General features: G+C 34.2%; 2 protein-coding genes across 2 annotated transcripts; one reads left to right on the forward strand and one right to left on the reverse strand.

The window, feature by feature from the left end:
* Positions 1-2,185: 2,185 nt before the first annotated feature.
* LOC108205385 (uncharacterized) lies at positions 2,186-6,039 on the reverse strand. The gene is made up of 2 exons (XM_017375331.2): positions 5,672-6,039; positions 2,186-2,665 (listed from the first exon to the last, which is right to left on the reverse strand). The coding sequence occupies exons 1-2, from the start codon at positions 5,954-5,956 to the stop codon at positions 2,405-2,407; spliced, it is 546 nt and encodes a 181-aa protein (XP_017230820.1). The 5' UTR covers positions 5,957-6,039; the 3' UTR covers positions 2,186-2,404.
* A 652-nt stretch (positions 6,040-6,691) lies between these two features.
* Positions 6,692-17,682, forward strand: LOC108205211 (protease Do-like 2, chloroplastic). Its single transcript, XM_017375063.2, has 21 exons — positions 6,692-7,007; positions 8,006-8,143; positions 8,969-9,022; positions 9,211-9,284; positions 9,421-9,484; positions 10,087-10,131; positions 10,678-10,785; positions 11,654-11,731; positions 12,010-12,076; positions 12,195-12,253; positions 12,682-12,781; positions 13,523-13,602; positions 14,725-14,781; positions 15,597-15,700; positions 16,148-16,235; positions 16,342-16,427; positions 16,534-16,558; positions 16,654-16,725; positions 16,816-16,866; positions 16,943-17,003; positions 17,075-17,682. The coding sequence occupies exons 1-21, from the start codon at positions 6,801-6,803 to the stop codon at positions 17,320-17,322; spliced, it is 1,866 nt and encodes a 621-aa protein (XP_017230552.1). The 5' UTR covers positions 6,692-6,800; the 3' UTR covers positions 17,323-17,682.
* The last annotated feature ends 682 nt before the right edge of the window (positions 17,683-18,364 follow it).

Below are 18,364 nucleotides of genomic sequence, written 5' to 3' on the forward strand. Positions count from 1 at the left end.
CAATTGCAAATTAGGGGCAGTTTGGTTCGGAGAATTTTGGAATCAAATATGTTTTTTTGTTCATTTCAAATTTATTCATGATGTTTCGTTGGAAAAAAATAAAATTTTGAATTCATATTTCAAATCTCAATATATAAATTTTTGATATATAAAGAGGAGGTGAGAAGAACCAATTTATTTTTTGATCTTTGTATTAAGTAATTAAATAAAGTATTAATTGTTAGGGCCGTGTTCAAGAAATAACTTATTCTTAAAATAAAATCACAGCATTATTAAATTTTTGCTACATAACTCTAAACTTTAAATACATATTAGACTCTTTTTCTGCTTGTACTTGTAGCATAATCATTCTAAAAAATAGTCCATGAATGAAAACTGATCGATGAGAATGGATTTAAACTTTACTTGTAATTCTGGGATGGTCATTCTAAGCAATAGTTGAGAATTTGTGGATTAAGTGAATTAAAAGTGAGAACTAAATAAGTAATTAAAATGTTTGAAAAAAAGTAAAAATTCCGAAAGTAGAAGATAGAAACAGCTTCCACTTCTTCTAAACAAACAGGCGCGTCATCCAATAACTTATAAGAAATGTTATTAAATTTTTTTGGACCATTTGACTTAATATATATAAAACTTTAATATTCATATGTACAAAAATATTTTTTATTTATATAATTAAATAATTTTTTCATATTTACAACTTAGTTTTATATTTAAAGTGATAAGATACATCTTTATAAGTCAAATTTCAAAACTAAAAAATATATTATTAAAGTAATATTTTTTTTAAAATTTTTTTATAGTTAAGATCTCTGGTGCCCATGCTTCATTTCCTCTCCTAATTTCGAATACTCTACCATCTCAATTCTAATGTATTTTCTCTTTGTTGCAACAACCACAAACATATACACCAATAATTTACTGTAATTATAAGCCACTGATGTCACTGAACATTTCCAAAATTCGGCATTTAAACTGGTGTATATATGGACGCTAAATTATTGGGTTTGAGTTTGACGTATTTTGTTTTGGCGTGATAAATTTCACGTGTTAAGAATTCACTCACTCTCCTACAAAAGCCCCCAGGGTCTGGAGTTTGGACCACTTTGCTGTCTCATAGTCTCCCAAGTTCTAATCGATAATCATTCAACCAGTTCCAACTACCACTCTACCAGTCAATTATTATTCATGAGCTTAACCTCCTTTTCAGACCACAATCTCACTCCACAATTATACTTAAAACAAAGGTAACTAATCACAACACTCTTACTCCGATTTCAATCTCATCAATGATGACGGCTTTACACAATACAAAAATCTCCGTCAACAAAAATCTGCTACTTAAATAAAAAATACTCCCTCCGTCGTCCTGATTAGTAGTTTACATTGAGGGAAAGGATGCAATACACACTCTAATACCTCTTTAAAATATGGTTCTGTGTTACCTATTTTTAAGATTTTTTTTCCTGAACAAAAATTTAGCATCTAAACAATTATTCAGAAAAAAGCTTAAAAATAAGTGACAAAACTATATTTTATAATAACAATGAAATGTGTGTCGAGCAATGAAAATAAACATGTGTAAAATTAAATGGAATAAAGAGTAGTTATTATTTCTCACGGGCACACGCTAAAAAGACCAGAGTCGATGTCTTCTTTTACCGACCCAAATTGTGAGGGTAGAACCAGGTGAGAGCAACGCTAACATTAACAGATAGCAAGAGCTGGAAACAATGTCCAGTAGTATTTTACAATACAGCACTACTTCTGATTGACTTGATAACATACACAAGCACAAGCCATTTGCATAAAAGGCATGCAAATAAAAAGGGTAATGCAAGATCCCATTACAGTTAGAGCACCAAATGTCTTGGCAATGTTTCATTGCTAAAAAAATTGTTATTGCAGCTGAACTGCAAATATGCAGTTACCAGATAGTTTATCCGCAACAAGACACACATTTTGCGTTTATTAGCAAGATAAAATTCGACTGTAAGCGGATGAGCACCTTATCTTTACACCCCAACCTCATAAGGAACACAATTATCACTTATCAGTTATGGCCTTCGGAATATAAGCACAATCCATACAGTGTATAATACTATAATAACATGGGATGCTCTGGTGATTACATGCCAAAGTAGCCCATTCCACACGTGACACGGGACATTATTCAAAAAATTACTTGTAATAAACCAAAGTTATTTACTTTTATGGGAATATCAGTACATTCAGTACAGTACATTAATAACATGGGATGCTGGTTGGTTACCAGCCAAAGAATCCCATCAACATAGTGCATTTCTCAATTTAAATCATAATAGAGCAGATTAATGTATTCTTCACTTCCTCAGCTCAATAATTTGCTATGCCCTACATACCTAACCTCATGGATGACAAAATATCAGTTTTGCTCTATACGCTGCATTATAAGATTTATGGCTGCATTTGCTGATGAGAATGCCCCATGAAAGCTTTCTTGATAGGATATGCTCCCCAAGTCGGTGGCCAACTTCAACAAAATTTCACCCAAGTCAGTTTCTTTTTCCAACAAAGATTTGTGATATGAGTCTGCAGCAACCTTGCTGATTTCTACATTAGTCGCCTCTGGACAATACTCATCATCCAACCATTTATGCAGTGTTTCTTTAAGCCAGTTCGCTTCCTGCAGTGATGCTGAAACATACTGATTATTCTTCGCATATGGAAAATGTGTGTGTGAACTACACTTGAATAATTAAATAAGATTATGTGGCCCACTTGTAATTCTTCGCTGCAGATGTATATAACAATGTTCAATGATTCAATCTTGAATCTAGTTCGAGCCGTACAAAGTAACAGTCACACAAGCCAATTGATAGTTTAATTAAGTTCTATATATGGCTTTGACGGGCTTTGACACCAAGTCACTGCCTAGCGGGTGCACTTAAGATATCAATGAGAGATATCCATGATGAATTATATTACAAATAAGCTTTATAGGCATAGGAGCAAATAACCTGCTAAGAAGTATCTTGCTACAGACATCATAAACACATGCATGAATCAGGATGATAATACTAAAGCTCAGATATACTGCAGACACTGAACATACAGGGGCAGAACTAGGGGGTGGCGAAGGGGGGCTGGAGCCCCGGCTAGAAGAAAAAAAGAACAGTAAATTTTTTTTTCCAGCCCCGAATGTTCTCTAAAAATGATATAAAAAATTTTTTTGAGCCCCGGGTAAGTTTCAAAAATATTTGTATTAACTGATATTTTTCCTTCAATCAAATGTTGTTAAAAATTTGAGTTCCAAATATTTTTTGAGCCCCGGGTGATTTGATCTCCTGGTTCCGCCACTGTGAACATACCGCCATGACTGTACATTCAAATTTTATATGACCCTGAAGCACTAAAAGCGACAAGCATCACAGGCTTCAAGATAGTTGACCTGACCCAACAGCCAACACTGAGATCAGACAACACCATTGACTACTAAATGATTGATCATCACCTTAGACTACCAAATGCTTGGTCATCCTACATTTCATTGTCGCCGGATAATAAATATCAATATAGCTTGCGATTCTCTTAAGCTGAGCAATCACATCACCAAATTCTGCCACTAAATTTAAATTAAAGTTGTTGCATCATTGTGCCCAAATTCCATTTCCTATATGGCATTACAGTCCATAATATGCTACATTATCGAAGCCCTAATGGTTCCGAGTCTTCAAATTTAACAGAATTGGTGATACAACCTAGTATATATATTTTGAGTATCACCAATTATTTTCAGTCTGGTTCTTCACAAGTTTTGAAATTCAGTTTTAACCACAAAAGAAAAAAAAACGTGAAGACTTAAATTTTAACAGGTGGACAACAAGTCTAATACTGAGTTAAATATTCGGAATAGAGCACTTTCAGATAGAAATCTAATAGAGTCATTTCTTTCGGGGCGTTCTTGGCTAATGCAGGTATAAGACAAATATAAACATTTTGAATAGCACCTGTTAGGAGTTCAACATATACATCTTCCACTTATTTTAAGTTCTATGTAACAAGTCCTTGATCTGTGAAGACATTTATATTAACATGACAGTTATAAGTTTTGTGTTTTTTTTAAGTACACAAGTAATTACATGACCCGACTAGCAAAAGTAAAACGAGATTAGAGCTAGTCTAGTTTTTTGTCCTTAGTAAAAATAATTTACATCATATTTTTTGTCATTGTATAGTTTTTCTATTGCTTCTTGGGAGCCACTAGCCAGAGTTTCTTTCAATAAAATCTCATAAACTGATTTGACGCTGAACACTACATGAGCATGAGAAGTAGCAATGGTAAGAACCACGGCTCGTATGAGAGACCTCGAACGAGTCCTAAATGTTCAGCTACCTACCTCAAACCATCCTCACCCACTAGAGTAGCTGCTGGGTTGGGTGGAAGGGTTAGGATCATATTCGTCTGGTATACATAAACAAGAGCATTGCCAAGTTATGCTGCAGCAGTCTCAGAAACTGGAACTGCATCACTAACCTCAATGATATGACTGTTTAAGTTTAATTGCTACATCTTTTTCGGGCAGATGTTTTTATGGAAAGAGACCTAACTTTTACAGATAGAAAGGAGTATACTCTAAATATTTACCAAATCACATGGCTCCTAATGTACGGGAACAGTAAGATACGGACTGAAGGATCCTAACCAGCAAGTATCAATCAACAAATATTTATAGAAAGCCCAAAATATACATACAACATTATGTTATTGAGAATTTCATTAAGTTATTCAATGGAATGTAGTTTAATCAACTTTTTTGTGGATCATGGGCGCCCATCTTTAAGGCATAAATTTGTCTTTCATGTTCATAATAAATTATGAGAATATTGGGGGCCTTTAGGAGTTGAACTCGAGTCTCGCTTTGATACCATGTTAAGTGACCAGTTCTCATAGAACCTCAAGGTTTAAGAAAAAGGGCTTTTTTTTTTTTTTTGCGCTAAATGAGAAAAAGGCTTTTTTTTTTTTTTTTTTTTTGCTAAGTGAGAAAAAGGCTTTTTACCAATATCATTATAAATATACTCATTAGATTCTAACATTTTTATTTTCTTATATGCGAGAGGTGTGATTAGATGAACCTCTGAAGTCCGAAGTGCACTGCAACATGACCAATCATTAAACTTGTATGTAAGGATTCTTTTTAGGGGTTTAAGTATGGGTAAAGTGCACACAAATGTACAAACATTAACAGTGAAAGAATAACAGTCATTCCAGTTGCTAATTTAACCTGATACCAGACTCTATTCTCTGCCAGCTTTTGTTAGTTTAACGTCCAATTCCAGGCCGAGAGTGGGGAGGGGTAAGGGTTATTACTCGATAATTATATGATTAATGCAACACATACCATAAGCTATCACACACAAACCTCGAGGCAAAAAGCTTCTTCTTAACCAGGGACGGATTAAGATGATATTTTTCCCGAGCCACCAAACAAATTTTCGAAAAACACCAACATATTCTCAAATTTTGTGAATACATTTCTAAAACGGTGAGAAAATGTTAAAAATAAATAAATTAGGAGGACACGTGCCCCGTGCCTTTTACTAGATCCGTCATTATCCCTAACACCTCGAGGTTTTATGATAATGGAACTTAACACACACATATAATTATATAAATATGTAAAAGGGGTACCTCCAAGGCCTTAGAAGGACTCAACCATTCTTCTGGAACTCTAAGAATTTGAACATACTCTTCATCTTCTTCTTCTTCTGGGTCTTGTTGTTCAATTCCACTTATTTGATTGTTTGAGTGAGATATAAACCCATCACTTGTGGAGCACCTGGGTCTGCAAGAACCCTGAAAACCAAGATTTTGTTTAACAAATGCAAAGCTAGCATTTTTACTAATCCTTGTACTCAAAAAACAATCTTTTTCAAGAAGCTGGGCAGAAGGGGTGATAAATGTCAAGGAAGTCATTAGAGATTTGTAACTCAGCTTTCCGGATAAGGAAGTTGAGCTTGAATGACAGGGCAGTGCTGGTCAGGAAGTGAACAACTTTCTTTTTTACTTTTTTTTTGACAAAAAATTTCTTTTTTAACATTTTGCCAATGTCATGGATTATATTCTAAAATTTTGAATACAAGTATTTCGAATAATTTTTAAATATTTTTATAACTTATCAATTATTCTGATTTAACTACTACATTTTATAATTAAATTGATTCGTTTCACTCCTCAAATTTAGAATCCGATTATAAATCTATAAGCGTCATAAATTCATTAAAATTAAGCTCAAAACAAGAAGTGGTCATAAATCAAAATTTATATTCGATCTTTTATAAAAAAGATAGTCATAGAAAATTCACATGGACACGGACAATAAAAAAATATTAAAAAATTATTTAAATATTCAAGTTAGATCGCAAGTTTAATGATATTAATCTCAATAACATAAATAATTATAAAATTTTAATAATTATGAAAAAAATATAATTTGTGTACCTATATTTTGAGTTGTACCATAATTTATAATATTATATTTCGAAAAACTTTGTAATATTATTTGTAATGTTAGATATTTAAAATAAAGTATTGTAATTATAATAAAACCCTAAATATAAGTATAAAAAAAAATACTCTTTTCTCGTTAAATTATAAATTAACCGGTTTCGACAGTAATAAATTAAAGATTAAAGAGAGTCAAAAAAAACAAAAGGCGCCAATGGAGTAAACAAACTGGACAACTCCAAGTCTCCATCTACAATTGGATAAGGTAAAAACACTCCATTTGGCCTTTGCTCTAAACCTTCAATTCTCTACAATGGCTCATCTTGCAGCCACCAACTTGTGCTTCAACTCCTTCCTCTCCGGCGCCGACGCCGGAGACTCCCCTGCTTCCTGTAAACGCCTCATCTTTACACCCAGAAACGTGGGCCCCTTGTTTCTTCCCAAACCAATCAGTCAGAGCTCCAAGAAACACATTTCAGACTACCCCTTTTCATCTTTTTATTGTAAATCTTCTAAACAGGTATAAAGTTTCAGTCTTTGTATTGGTATGTTTTTTTATATATATGTAGTTGAATTGTTTACATGTGTTGTTTTGCACACCAGGTTAGTGATGTATTGCATTGTGATTTGGGTATGTAGTTTTGGTTATGATTGTGTCTCGAGGCGAGACTAGTGTGGCATATGGTTTTTACTTCTGTGTTAGTTAAGCTCGCATTGGTTTATGTAAGAATGCCTGGATTGCGTGAAGTGTGCGACTATGTGTCCAAATTAGTCAAATGGTTTAAAGTTGAAACTAGTCTAGGCAATGTTGGTAGTTTACGTATTTTACAACGCATCGGATTTTTTAGTATTGGAGAAGAGGAGAATTTGTCACAATCTATAACAAGAGGAACAATTCTCAATCTTCAATAATCAATAATGGGCTTCTTAAAACTAAAGATGACATCTCCTTATGTATGAGTAAATATCTTTAACTTAACTAAAGAGGAAACTAGTAATGAAGGGAACAAATCCTTTAATCATTGTAGCAAATATAATCTAGAATGTTGCGAGTAGCATATGAGAGAACTGATTTCAAGTAATACCTTAAGGCGCATACACTAGCATTCTCTTACTTTCCAGAAAGCGAAAAATGTATATAAATAAATGTAATATACTATTCCTTGCTCAAGTTACTTGAATATGAGTAGCTTCTTTTTAAGGTGATTTATTTTTCTGACTATTTTCAAGTTGTCCTGCTGATACTAGTGGTCAACACTCAACAATCATACAAATCACTTCAGATTTTACTCTCAACATTTAGTCATGTTAATAGAAGCAATAAAGTAAAATCTTTTCTACAACTGAGTCATTTTGACCCATTACAGCAATACAGCCTACAGGTATACACGAGCATTGGTATAAATGTTCACTGGAAATGCCTTGCTGGAATATTGCACCAGTAATCTTATATATATATATATGAATTAGTCACTTTTAGCTGACTGGCACAAGCAATTACAATTGTTTAATTACCAGAAAGAAGATGCTCCACAGAACTTCTCCAGAAGATCAAAAGATGAAAGTAACAGTGGAAGATCTCGGTCAACAGCTTTTAAATCAGTTGGACAGAGAAAGGGCACCAAAGGATTTTTGGTTGACTCAAAGGAACAGCAGGTAGGCATCCCGGTTTGTACAAATACATACAGGTTTAATTTTCACCCTGTGTCAGGTTTCTTTTGGAAAGTGACAAAGAAGTGTAGTTGACATAACATCAGTTGTTACATAATGCTTTGTGGTAGAAAGTGAGAATGTTTTTCTGCAATTGACTATTTGAGGCCTTTGGTTAGCAAATGACTAAAATATGCCAAACTTTAGTTTCTTGATATATACCTTGACTTTCAGAATTTTTTCAATCACTCGTCATTACTACTTAATAAGTTAAAGTTGTCGTACTAATAGGTTGACAGCTTCAAAATTTCCCCATCTTTTGCCATGGAACAAATGTTAAAAAAATCTGATTATGTACCTGGTACGCTGGACACCTGCTTAGTTACTAGGAAGGGCCTCAGTTTGATGTCAAGTAACTGATATGTAGTTGTTCTCACTTAAAGTCTTTATTAGGCTCCAACTTTCTTGATTGTGTCCACTGTCCAAACAGTTCACTTTTGAAAATGGCGGTGGTTAGTTGATGACTTCAGTCCACCTTTGAAATTTTTGTGGCAAATATTTTTTATTACATGCCAGTGTTCTGTAAAGACGAAATATATTTGTACCGCTCATGTCTTGAGCAGATTATTACATGAATGTACAAGAATGAAAGTAAATTTTTTTTCCCATATAACTATAAAATTTCTGTAAGATTTGTAAAGTCGTCTAATTATTATGATATTGATTGATTTTTTGGGGCCACAATTAAAGAGATTGTAGCAAAGATATGGTAGGTTAAATTCTTGATTTCTTCATATATGTGTCATATTAAAGATCTGCTGGTTCTCCCAGGTTGAAACAACAAGTAATCTTCAAGATGCAACTTCCCTTAATGCTGTAGTAAAGGTAATGAATTGTATGTGCAACTTGTCAGCATAGACTTCGGATCTAGATCCTTTTTGTGACCTGTAAATATTAGTTATTCTAAAATGTAATGTTGCTATATAATGTATATATGTGACTTCAAATGCTGCGTCGATTTTTATTATTTGTATATTCTTCAACTGAGTTTCATTTTGTTATTTATTGTCAAGGTTTACTGTACCCACACTGCACCTGATTACTCGCTTCCTTGGCAAAAACAAAGACAATACACGAGCACCGGAAGGCATGTATTGAATTTTCCTACCTAGACAGTACTCTTAGAATTTGCTAAAACTTTAAATATTTTGAAAAAGAAGACTCAGATATTTTAGTATAGTACACTGATTTCGAAGGCTTGTCCTTTTATCTCATCAATGCAGTGCTTTCATGATTGGAGATGGAAAGCTTCTAACGAATGCTCATTGTGTTGAGCACAATACTCAGGTAAATTTTGGAACTTCCTCCTAGTATATATGTCACCTATGTCACCTATGCCAAGATATACGTGAATGCGATTGTTGCTGCATTACACGTTGAATGCTACACATGATGTATAACTTTTTTTAGATGATTGATGGCTGTTATTCTTTATTACTTGTAATTTTTTTTTTATTGTGATGCAGTTATGTTTGTCATATGGGTATATAAAATCTGTCTAAATGTAGAGTTACTTCACTTTACTATATCTTTTGTTAGTCTTGTTCTGCGTGTGGTAAATTCATCTAAAATAGGATCATTTATTTTCCTTGACAAAAGGGGCCAAGTGTTGTTAATAAAGCTTGTCTGCTTTTCTGATTCACTGCATATCATAAGTAACTTTCACTTTTATAATCTCTTCAAATGTTCATTGGATTGGGCTAGTGACGAGATTCAATATCATTCTTTTCATTATGTTGACTCTTATGTCTGCATTTATACAATCAGCCCTGTTTTCTACATGAAATTAATAGAAATATTTTACAATCCCAAATCAAGCTGTAAATTCAACTCCTAATCCTGAAAATGGGAGATATATGCCTAACCCTGGCATCCTTATATGGTTGCAGGTCAAAGTGAAGAGAAGGGGAGACGATACCAAGTATGTGGCTAAGGTATCATATACACCAAAATAAGCTTTGTGATTTTAATTATTCGGATTGACTCTGATTATTAGTTTTTTATAGTTTGGTTTTAACTGGCTGTATGCTGGTAATTTGTCATAATCTACCTTTAGCTGTGGTTGGAAGATTGGATAACCATAGCTGTGTGTAAAAAATAAGTGATTGAGTGAACTTTAGCAATAGCTTTACCTCAAACTATTGTTTACATTCATGTAGATAACACACATCATCCCTAAATTTTTTCGGTCTTGTTACAAACTTTTTAATATGATTTACTGGCTATGGTAGTTGCTTGTTAATATCTGCTCAGTCAATCAGTTTCTATGCCTTGCTAATGATATTTAACAATCAAAATTCTGTAAAACCTTTTATAGACATAGAAATGCTTTCGACGGGCCTTTATGTAATAATGACTAGTTTTGGTGCCATTTTTGTAGACTTTCTACTTTTAGGTTAGTTTTTTGAATGTGGATTCTACCTTAAGTTCAAGAGTTGTGTTTTGGAGAATTTCTGTAGTAAACGTAAAACTGTATACAGGTGCTAGCTAAAGGTGTGGAGTGTGACATAGCGTTACTTACAGTGGAGAGTGAAGAATTCTGGAAAGGAGCTGAGCCTCTACAGTTTGGCCGCTTGCCTCGTCTGCAGGTAGTTTCAGTCCCTAAATGATGCTAGTGTGAAGTGTTTTTGTGTGTGTGTGTGTGTGTAAATCTTCTGATCTTTTCCTTACATCCCTCCATTCCCTTTTACTTTGTGTTAAGTTATACTATTTGTTCCTATTAAGTCCTTTCAACACCTTATGGCGAGAGATTCCCTCCTACCCTCAATGTTCTCAAATATTCATCTCGAACACTAGGGTAATTAAAGCTCTGAAGATGGGTTCATAGTGACTTATTTCTTAGCCCAAAAAATGGGATTTCAGGTGAAGGGGAGTGGTAATATAATACGTAATCCTATTAGAAAACATAGAGCGAATGTACTTTCCTTCATATGCTCCCAGATTGGAAGGAAAGCATATAGTTATTTGTAATTACACGTTTATCTTTTTATTTAAAAATTTAAATTTAACTGTTGAGGGTAATAGGGTATATCTGTAATATTAAATGTTCTTTTAATTTTCTCCAACCAATTGGTTTTCTTTGCTTCCCACTTCTGGAGTGAGTATTCGGGAGGAAAGCATAAATCTTTTTCATCCCTTTTCACTTGCTTTCCTTCTATAAAAAAGCCCGGGAGCATGAATAGGACTGCAAATTATATCATTTTGCATTTTCACTATTGTCTCGTTTCCGATTATTGACTATAATGGTTATATGGTTTAGCATTCTCATTTGACCCACATCATGCTGCCAACCTGGTCTTTAACTATTTATCTTTCTTTCTTAATTGTTCGAGTCGGTTACTGTTTTCTGAAATTTGTAAATATAGTAAGTTCAATGAAGATTGATATGATTAGTTGTTAGTGCTATGGACGTGTGCTTGATAACATTTATTGTACTTTTCTCTTTCATAATGACAGGATTCAGTTACTGTAGTCGGATATCCTCTTGGAGGAGACACTATCTCAGTGAGCAAGGGAGTTGTATCACGAATAGAGGTTTGTTTTTCTTATCTCATTAAATGGTTGGTCATTTCTATTTTTTAATTCCAACCTAAAGGTGATCTCATCTTATGTGATCCAGTTGTTCACCATGGTACAAAATTTCTTAAAATGGCTACAAAATATGCACTTAATCCTGTCTTAGTTTGTTTTTATTTATACAATGACAACAGCTTTATTTGCCTCAAAAATACAGTAGGCCTTTAAATGTTCTATCTTCTATCCCTCCTTCCTATTCTGGCAACATCAACGTATCAATTAATCTGTATTATCAGGTAACATCATATGCTCATGGATCATCAGAGTTGCTCGGCATTCAAATTGATGCTGCAATAAATCCCGGTAAGTAGGTGTCAGATATCTATGATTTCACGCATTATAAGGCAAGAAAAATCTTCATGTGATTTACCTCATTTCGAATGATTTTTTGTTATCACTGCTTATAGTAGCCAGATTGTAGGTAATAGCGGCGGTCCTGCATTCAATGATCAGGGTGAATGCATCGGTGTAGCATTTCAGGTAGTCTTTTGTTAAAGTTGAACATGCCCGTTATAGGTCTGTATCTGTCTGGAGTCTATTATTTCATATGTGTGCCACTCAAAGTCATCAAAGACTCAAAGTGTATGATCTTTTTATAAATAACTCCCTTTGTTTCTGAAAACGGGTTGTGTTTGCATCTTTAACAATTTATTGAGTCATCCTTCTGTTTATTATGCAAGAATGTTATCAGTAATGACGACATGAACTAATGATGGTGAAGTCAATGATTAGTTGATAACCGCTCTTATATACTGCAAGGCAATATAAATTATTCGTGTAATTAATAATTTAAAGAAAAGAATGAGGCTCTATCATTCTACTCTAGTTTTGAAAGAATAATATGCTTTGTTTGACAGCCACTGTTTATCCATTGTTTCAATCACCTTTTCACGAGTCACTTCATTTAGGTATACAGATCAGAAGACACTGAGAATATTGGATATGTGATACCAACTACAGTCGTGTCTCATTTTCTTGATGACTACGAGAGGAGCGGAAAGTACACAGGTGAGTATGGTTTTGGTATATCTCTTAATATGTTATACTTTACATGGTATTTTTAGAATTGACAGGTATTTGCATGGTATTTTTGGATTTGGCAGGTATCGTCTAATGATGCTTGGACATGAATCTTAGATTACTTATTATACCTTTGTAAATCATGGTCAAGAATTAATTGTTTCTATTGTATACTAAACAGTACAACGTTTTATATTTCAATGATGAAGGTGACTTCGAACAGGGAGTCTTGAATTCTTTGCGGAAATAAGTTTATCAGATTAAGCTGGCATTATTACAGCATATGCACACTTGTTAGGTTCCGCTGACATTATTTATAGCTAAAAAACCTGGTATATGTATAACATTCTTAATCACAAAGTGCTCCATTTTTCAGTTTTTTCAGTGTTCCTTTTTGTCACTGACTCACTGGCTAATAATGTTAACTTCCCTTATGGTGCTACATATGTCTTAGATGCTACATTTTTATTAAATATTGGCACATGCTTTTGATAGTTCCCATTCGATTAATTTGCTCTGTTTCTCATAGAAACATTTTGTAAATGAATGTCTATATCTGAGAAGGAAATTTTTGCTTTGTGTTACTTTTGGGCCACACCTCAGTAAGCATAGTTTCAATTTTGCACGGACAAAGACACAATTAGATGAATCATGTGACCTCAAAAGGTTATAGTGAACCATCATCTCACTTGCATTCATCTAATATAGTTTATTCTACCTAAATTTCAGGTTTCCCTTGCCTTGGAGTCTTGCTGCAAAAATTAGAGAATCCAGCATTACGTTCCTGCTTAAAAGTGCCAGCAAATGAGGTTTGGATCTTTATGTGACTAGAGTTGCACACTAGGACTATTGAATGTAATTGTCTTACTGATGCAGTATACATTTCAGCAGCAAACAATCATGAAAATCAATGATACAACAAGAGAAGGATAGGTTTAATAAATTAATTGTGGAATTTGTTATTGTAAGGATTTCTCAATTGCAAAACAGAGGAAAAAGTCTATCCTTCATTAAATTTTTTTTCCTTTTCAATCCTCGTGAGATGCCCCCACCTGTCAACCTGCTCCATTTTCTCTAGGCGAGCTTTCTTATTTTCTCTAGTCTATCCTTCTGTTAATTTTTTTTGTTCTCTTCAATCCTCCTGAGATGCCCTCACCTGTCAGCCTGGTCCATTTTCTCTAGGCGGGCTTTCTCATCTTGGCTTTTAGAGAGGAAAATTGTATCAATGGCAACTAATAGCAATCTTAATTCATTTCAGTAGAAGTACAACCTCAATGAATAAACGAGTATGACACGAGTAATTGTAGGTAGGAAATCCTAATATATCTAGAAATAATATGATTAAACTACCTTTGTTAATTTTATTAACTAATCCGAATCTTGGCAAATATATAATAGGATATATTGTAGCAATTTTCTGTGAACTAAACATTTCTAAACTTTCTACGATTATAAAAATTTCTCCGCTCATTGTTCGCATTACACACCAGTTACATTCCCACAGCATAATCATCTTTTAAGAAATTTTGCACTGATTTTGCGAATCCAAACCTTGAGTAGGAATTAGCATAACCATTTTATATGTTGAAGACATGGTGGCAAGTATTCCTAGGCTATTAGTATAGATATGGCTTTCTGATGTCACATATATAAAGAACTGAGCGGATAGCTTGTTGAGTGTGTCAATTTTAAGGTTCCGCTAAAAAGGATCCTACTTGAGCATGTCATCTGGAATACTTATTAATGAATGCCTTGTAAATTGTAATGTTTAAAAAGTAGAAAAGTGGACTAAACACACAGCCCTTTTTAAAAAGGAAGGATGCCCTGCAGATATTTTGCTATCAGTCCAACCAACAAAATCTTCTTCATCACAAGCTGTTAATATCTTGCCAGTATGTCATCTAAATAATCCATGTTATTGAATATTGCAGGGTGTACTTGTGCGGAGAGTAGAGCCTACTTCTGGTGCTAGTAAAGTCCTGAAGGAGGTACACTGCCATTTTAATAAAACACTTTTTTAATGATCTCATTTGATAGTAGCAATGTTGTACAAAAGTTTGAAGGATGATTTATGAGGGGATTATCCTGGGAGGCTTCTTTTCGTGGGACTTCCACACAGGAGAGAGTATCGCTTTTAAACCTTAATATTCTGAATTTTGAGATGTGGCAGCTTTCTAGTTTTAAATTATTGAATGTTATACCCCCCCCCCCCCCCCCCCCCCCCCCCCCCACAATTATTTTCGAGGAAGGTCTTGCCATGCTTTCTGTAAAAACAATATTTTTTTTAACTTGGCTTTCCATAGGTTTACCCTAAAGCTATTGCAGCTATTGCTTTTTAACTACCTTGTATACGATTCGCTTGTTCCCTGAAATTTTACCTTCCTGATTCTTATGGGACTGGACTTTTGATATTCACTAAAGCTTATCCTTCTTGGACTTCGGCGCGATGCACTTTAGAGGCCACGACATCCATGTCTTTTCCCTAATGAAAACCTGCACATGGGAGGTGATTAAGGCTTTAAGGCTATTATATTTCTTTTTTGGGATGCAATGCAAATTGTTAGTGACTTGTAGGGAAGATGTGATTACCATATAGATGGGTTAGGGGTAAAGTCGAGCATCAATTGCTTCTCACCATTAGATTGAGTTATTTACATCCACAACTTGTACTACTAATATATGACGATCAATATTTGTGATATTTGATATCTCTTGCACCTTCAAAGTGTAGTTTTAGTAAAAGTATCTTCCTAGCATGAAACTCTATTGTTCTAATAATTACTTGCACTTTTTTGCTTTCCAGGGGGATGTGATTGTGAGTTTTGATGGTGTTCATATTGGTTCCGAAGGAACAGTGCCTTTTAGATCTACGGAACGCATTGCATTCCGCTACCTGATTAGTCAGAAGTAAATTTTTTTCAGAATTTATTTTCCTAATTATGATACTTTTAGTCTATATGTCATTATAATAAAGTTCCAAAGGGTGCAAGATTCCAGAATCAATTTTTTTTTACTTGGTCAAATATGCCCATTCGGGTAATATAACTAACCTTTTTTATATGCTTTTGCTACGCATTTTACTGATGCCTATAACAGATTTGTTATATCCTTTTCAGAAATCTTATACATCTCTAGATAGATTGTTAGTCCATAGGAGATTTGATTATTTGTCCTTCCCTCTTTTGTTCACCCTAATACAATTAGCTTCTTCTACCAGGCTGTTTATATATATTTGTCGTTAATGTCAAAAACTGACCAAGAAACTTTCCTGTGTGTACATCATTTTAAGTTCATGTATTAGGCACAAATACGATTTTGTACTTGTGCTACATTTTTATTTGCATCTCTGTCCAGATTTTCAGGTGATTTGGCAGAACTTGTTATTATCAGAGCAGGATCTCTAATGAAAGTTCAAGTAGCTCTAACTCCACGTGTCCATTTGGTACGTTTCAGTAGCTTAATTCTGTCAATTTCATGTTTATTAAGGATGAAACTTAATTTCTTTTTTCTTCTATTTTTTTGATATCTGTTCGGTTTGAACAACCTAGGTTCCATATCATATTGAAGGAGGTCAGCCTTCCTATCTAATAGTTGCTGGTTTGGTGTTTACACCACTGTCAGAGCCTCTAATAGAGTAAGCTCATTAAATTCTCAAGCTGACCAATAAATTATGTATTATGTATGATATATCTATCAATTACAGATCTCTTAATAGTTTTATATGTTCGTTTTCTGGACAGCGAGGAATGTGAAGACAGTATAGGGGTAAGTTGTCATTAGTTGCTAACCATTGTGAACTGTGCATATGAAACTAATTGTTGTGCGTTGTTTCCAATGTTGATAAACCCTCTTTGTTTTAGCTGAAGCTATTGGCGAAGGCACGCTACTCTTTGTCAAGATTTAAAGGGGAACAAATTGTGGTCCTATCACAGGTATGTTCATTTTCAACTTACTAATGGATCTTCGTCTCCACTCTAGTAGCTAGTAGTATTTGGCATTGCCCCTAAGTGTCCATCTTGCAGGTTTTAGCAAATGAAGTAAACATTGGTTACGAGGACATGAGCAATGAGCAGGCAAGTCTCTGACACTATGCTGAGGTTTATAAACAGTATCATTGCTAGACTATTACAAAAAATTTCATACTTGCAGGTTTTGAAATTTAATGGAACAAGGATAAAAAACATACATCATCTAGCTCATTTGGTTGATTGTAAGTGACACTATCCTACCTATTCAAACCTGTAGAAGTTAATATATTTGCTCATAAAATTGCTTTGCCAGCCTGCAAGGATAGGTATCTTGTTTTTGAATTCGAAGACAATTACTTGGCCATTCTAGACAGAGAGGCATCTTCAATTGCTTCATCCTGCATCCTGAAAGATTACGGAATTCCATCCGAAAGGTCTGCTGATCTTTCAGAGCCTTACATAGATGTTATCGAAGAAAGCCAATTAACAGAACCACAAAATTTTGGCGACAGTCCAGTAACAAGTTCGGAATTTGGGTTTGATGGGATTCTTTGGGCATAAGGGATACTACTTTAATGGCATTCTTAATTCTTCTGACGACTGAGGCAGCCTCAAATAGGAAAAAGTAATCAACAGTTCTTTATACATCATTATCATGCCTGCATGTTGGGTCGTCGGCTGATATGTAGTATCAGAAAGTTTTGCAAATGAGTGATGACAATTATATCGTGGAAGAGAATGCAGGCCTCAAGTAGGTCCTGATCCCTGTTGTATGTATTTGTTGAGAAATGAATAAAATGTATTCGTTTATGATTGATGAATTACATGCAGTCATGCATCTACTCAAATATTTTGATTATTTTTTTATAACATTTTTAACATCAGTAAACATAATACAAGTCTATGATTTATACTGTGTTCCTTGAAACTTGCAAGTTTACCCAGAGTTTGTTTGAATGAGTTTAAAACTGTGAGTTATGACTTCACGTGACTTAATACGATAAGTGAGTTTAAAATATTTGTTTGGGTAATTTTTACTTATTAATGATTTATGAGTTATTAAAAATGTAATTGTAAAAATAAAAGTGATCTATGGATAAATTATGATTTTGTGTAAATTTTGTAAAAAAATATATTTTAAAATTAAGTCAATGAAAGATATATCTAAAGTTTGTGACTTAAGCCTAGACAAACAGACTCTCAACGAGTAGATCTATGACATTGAATGTCACTCAAAAACGTGACTTCGTCTAGGATTTTTCAAAACGTAACTTTGTCTTGCATTTATATTTTTTTAAAAAAATATATATAATAAAAACGCAACTTCAAATTTTGTTTTAAGATATCAAACGTAATTTTGAGTTGCGTTTTAAGATGTCAAAACACAACTTCAAGTTGGAGAAAGGAGGAGGAAGAAGCCACAGTTGGAGAAGGGAGGAGGAAGAAGATGGTGGCTGGGAGTAGAAACGCGCCGCCGTCTCCTGTGTTTATAAATGACGAGTCGTGTGAGGAGTTTCTATAGCAATAGAGAGACGAGGAAAGGGGGCAATGAGCTAGGGGGCGGTGTAACCGCACCGACATCGGACGGCCACAGCCACGGCAG

Source organism: Daucus carota, chromosome 1 (assembly GCF_001625215.2).
Source record: "Daucus carota subsp. sativus chromosome 1, DH1 v3.0, whole genome shotgun sequence".
NCBI lineage: Eukaryota > Viridiplantae > Streptophyta > Magnoliopsida > Apiales > Apiaceae > Daucus > Daucus carota.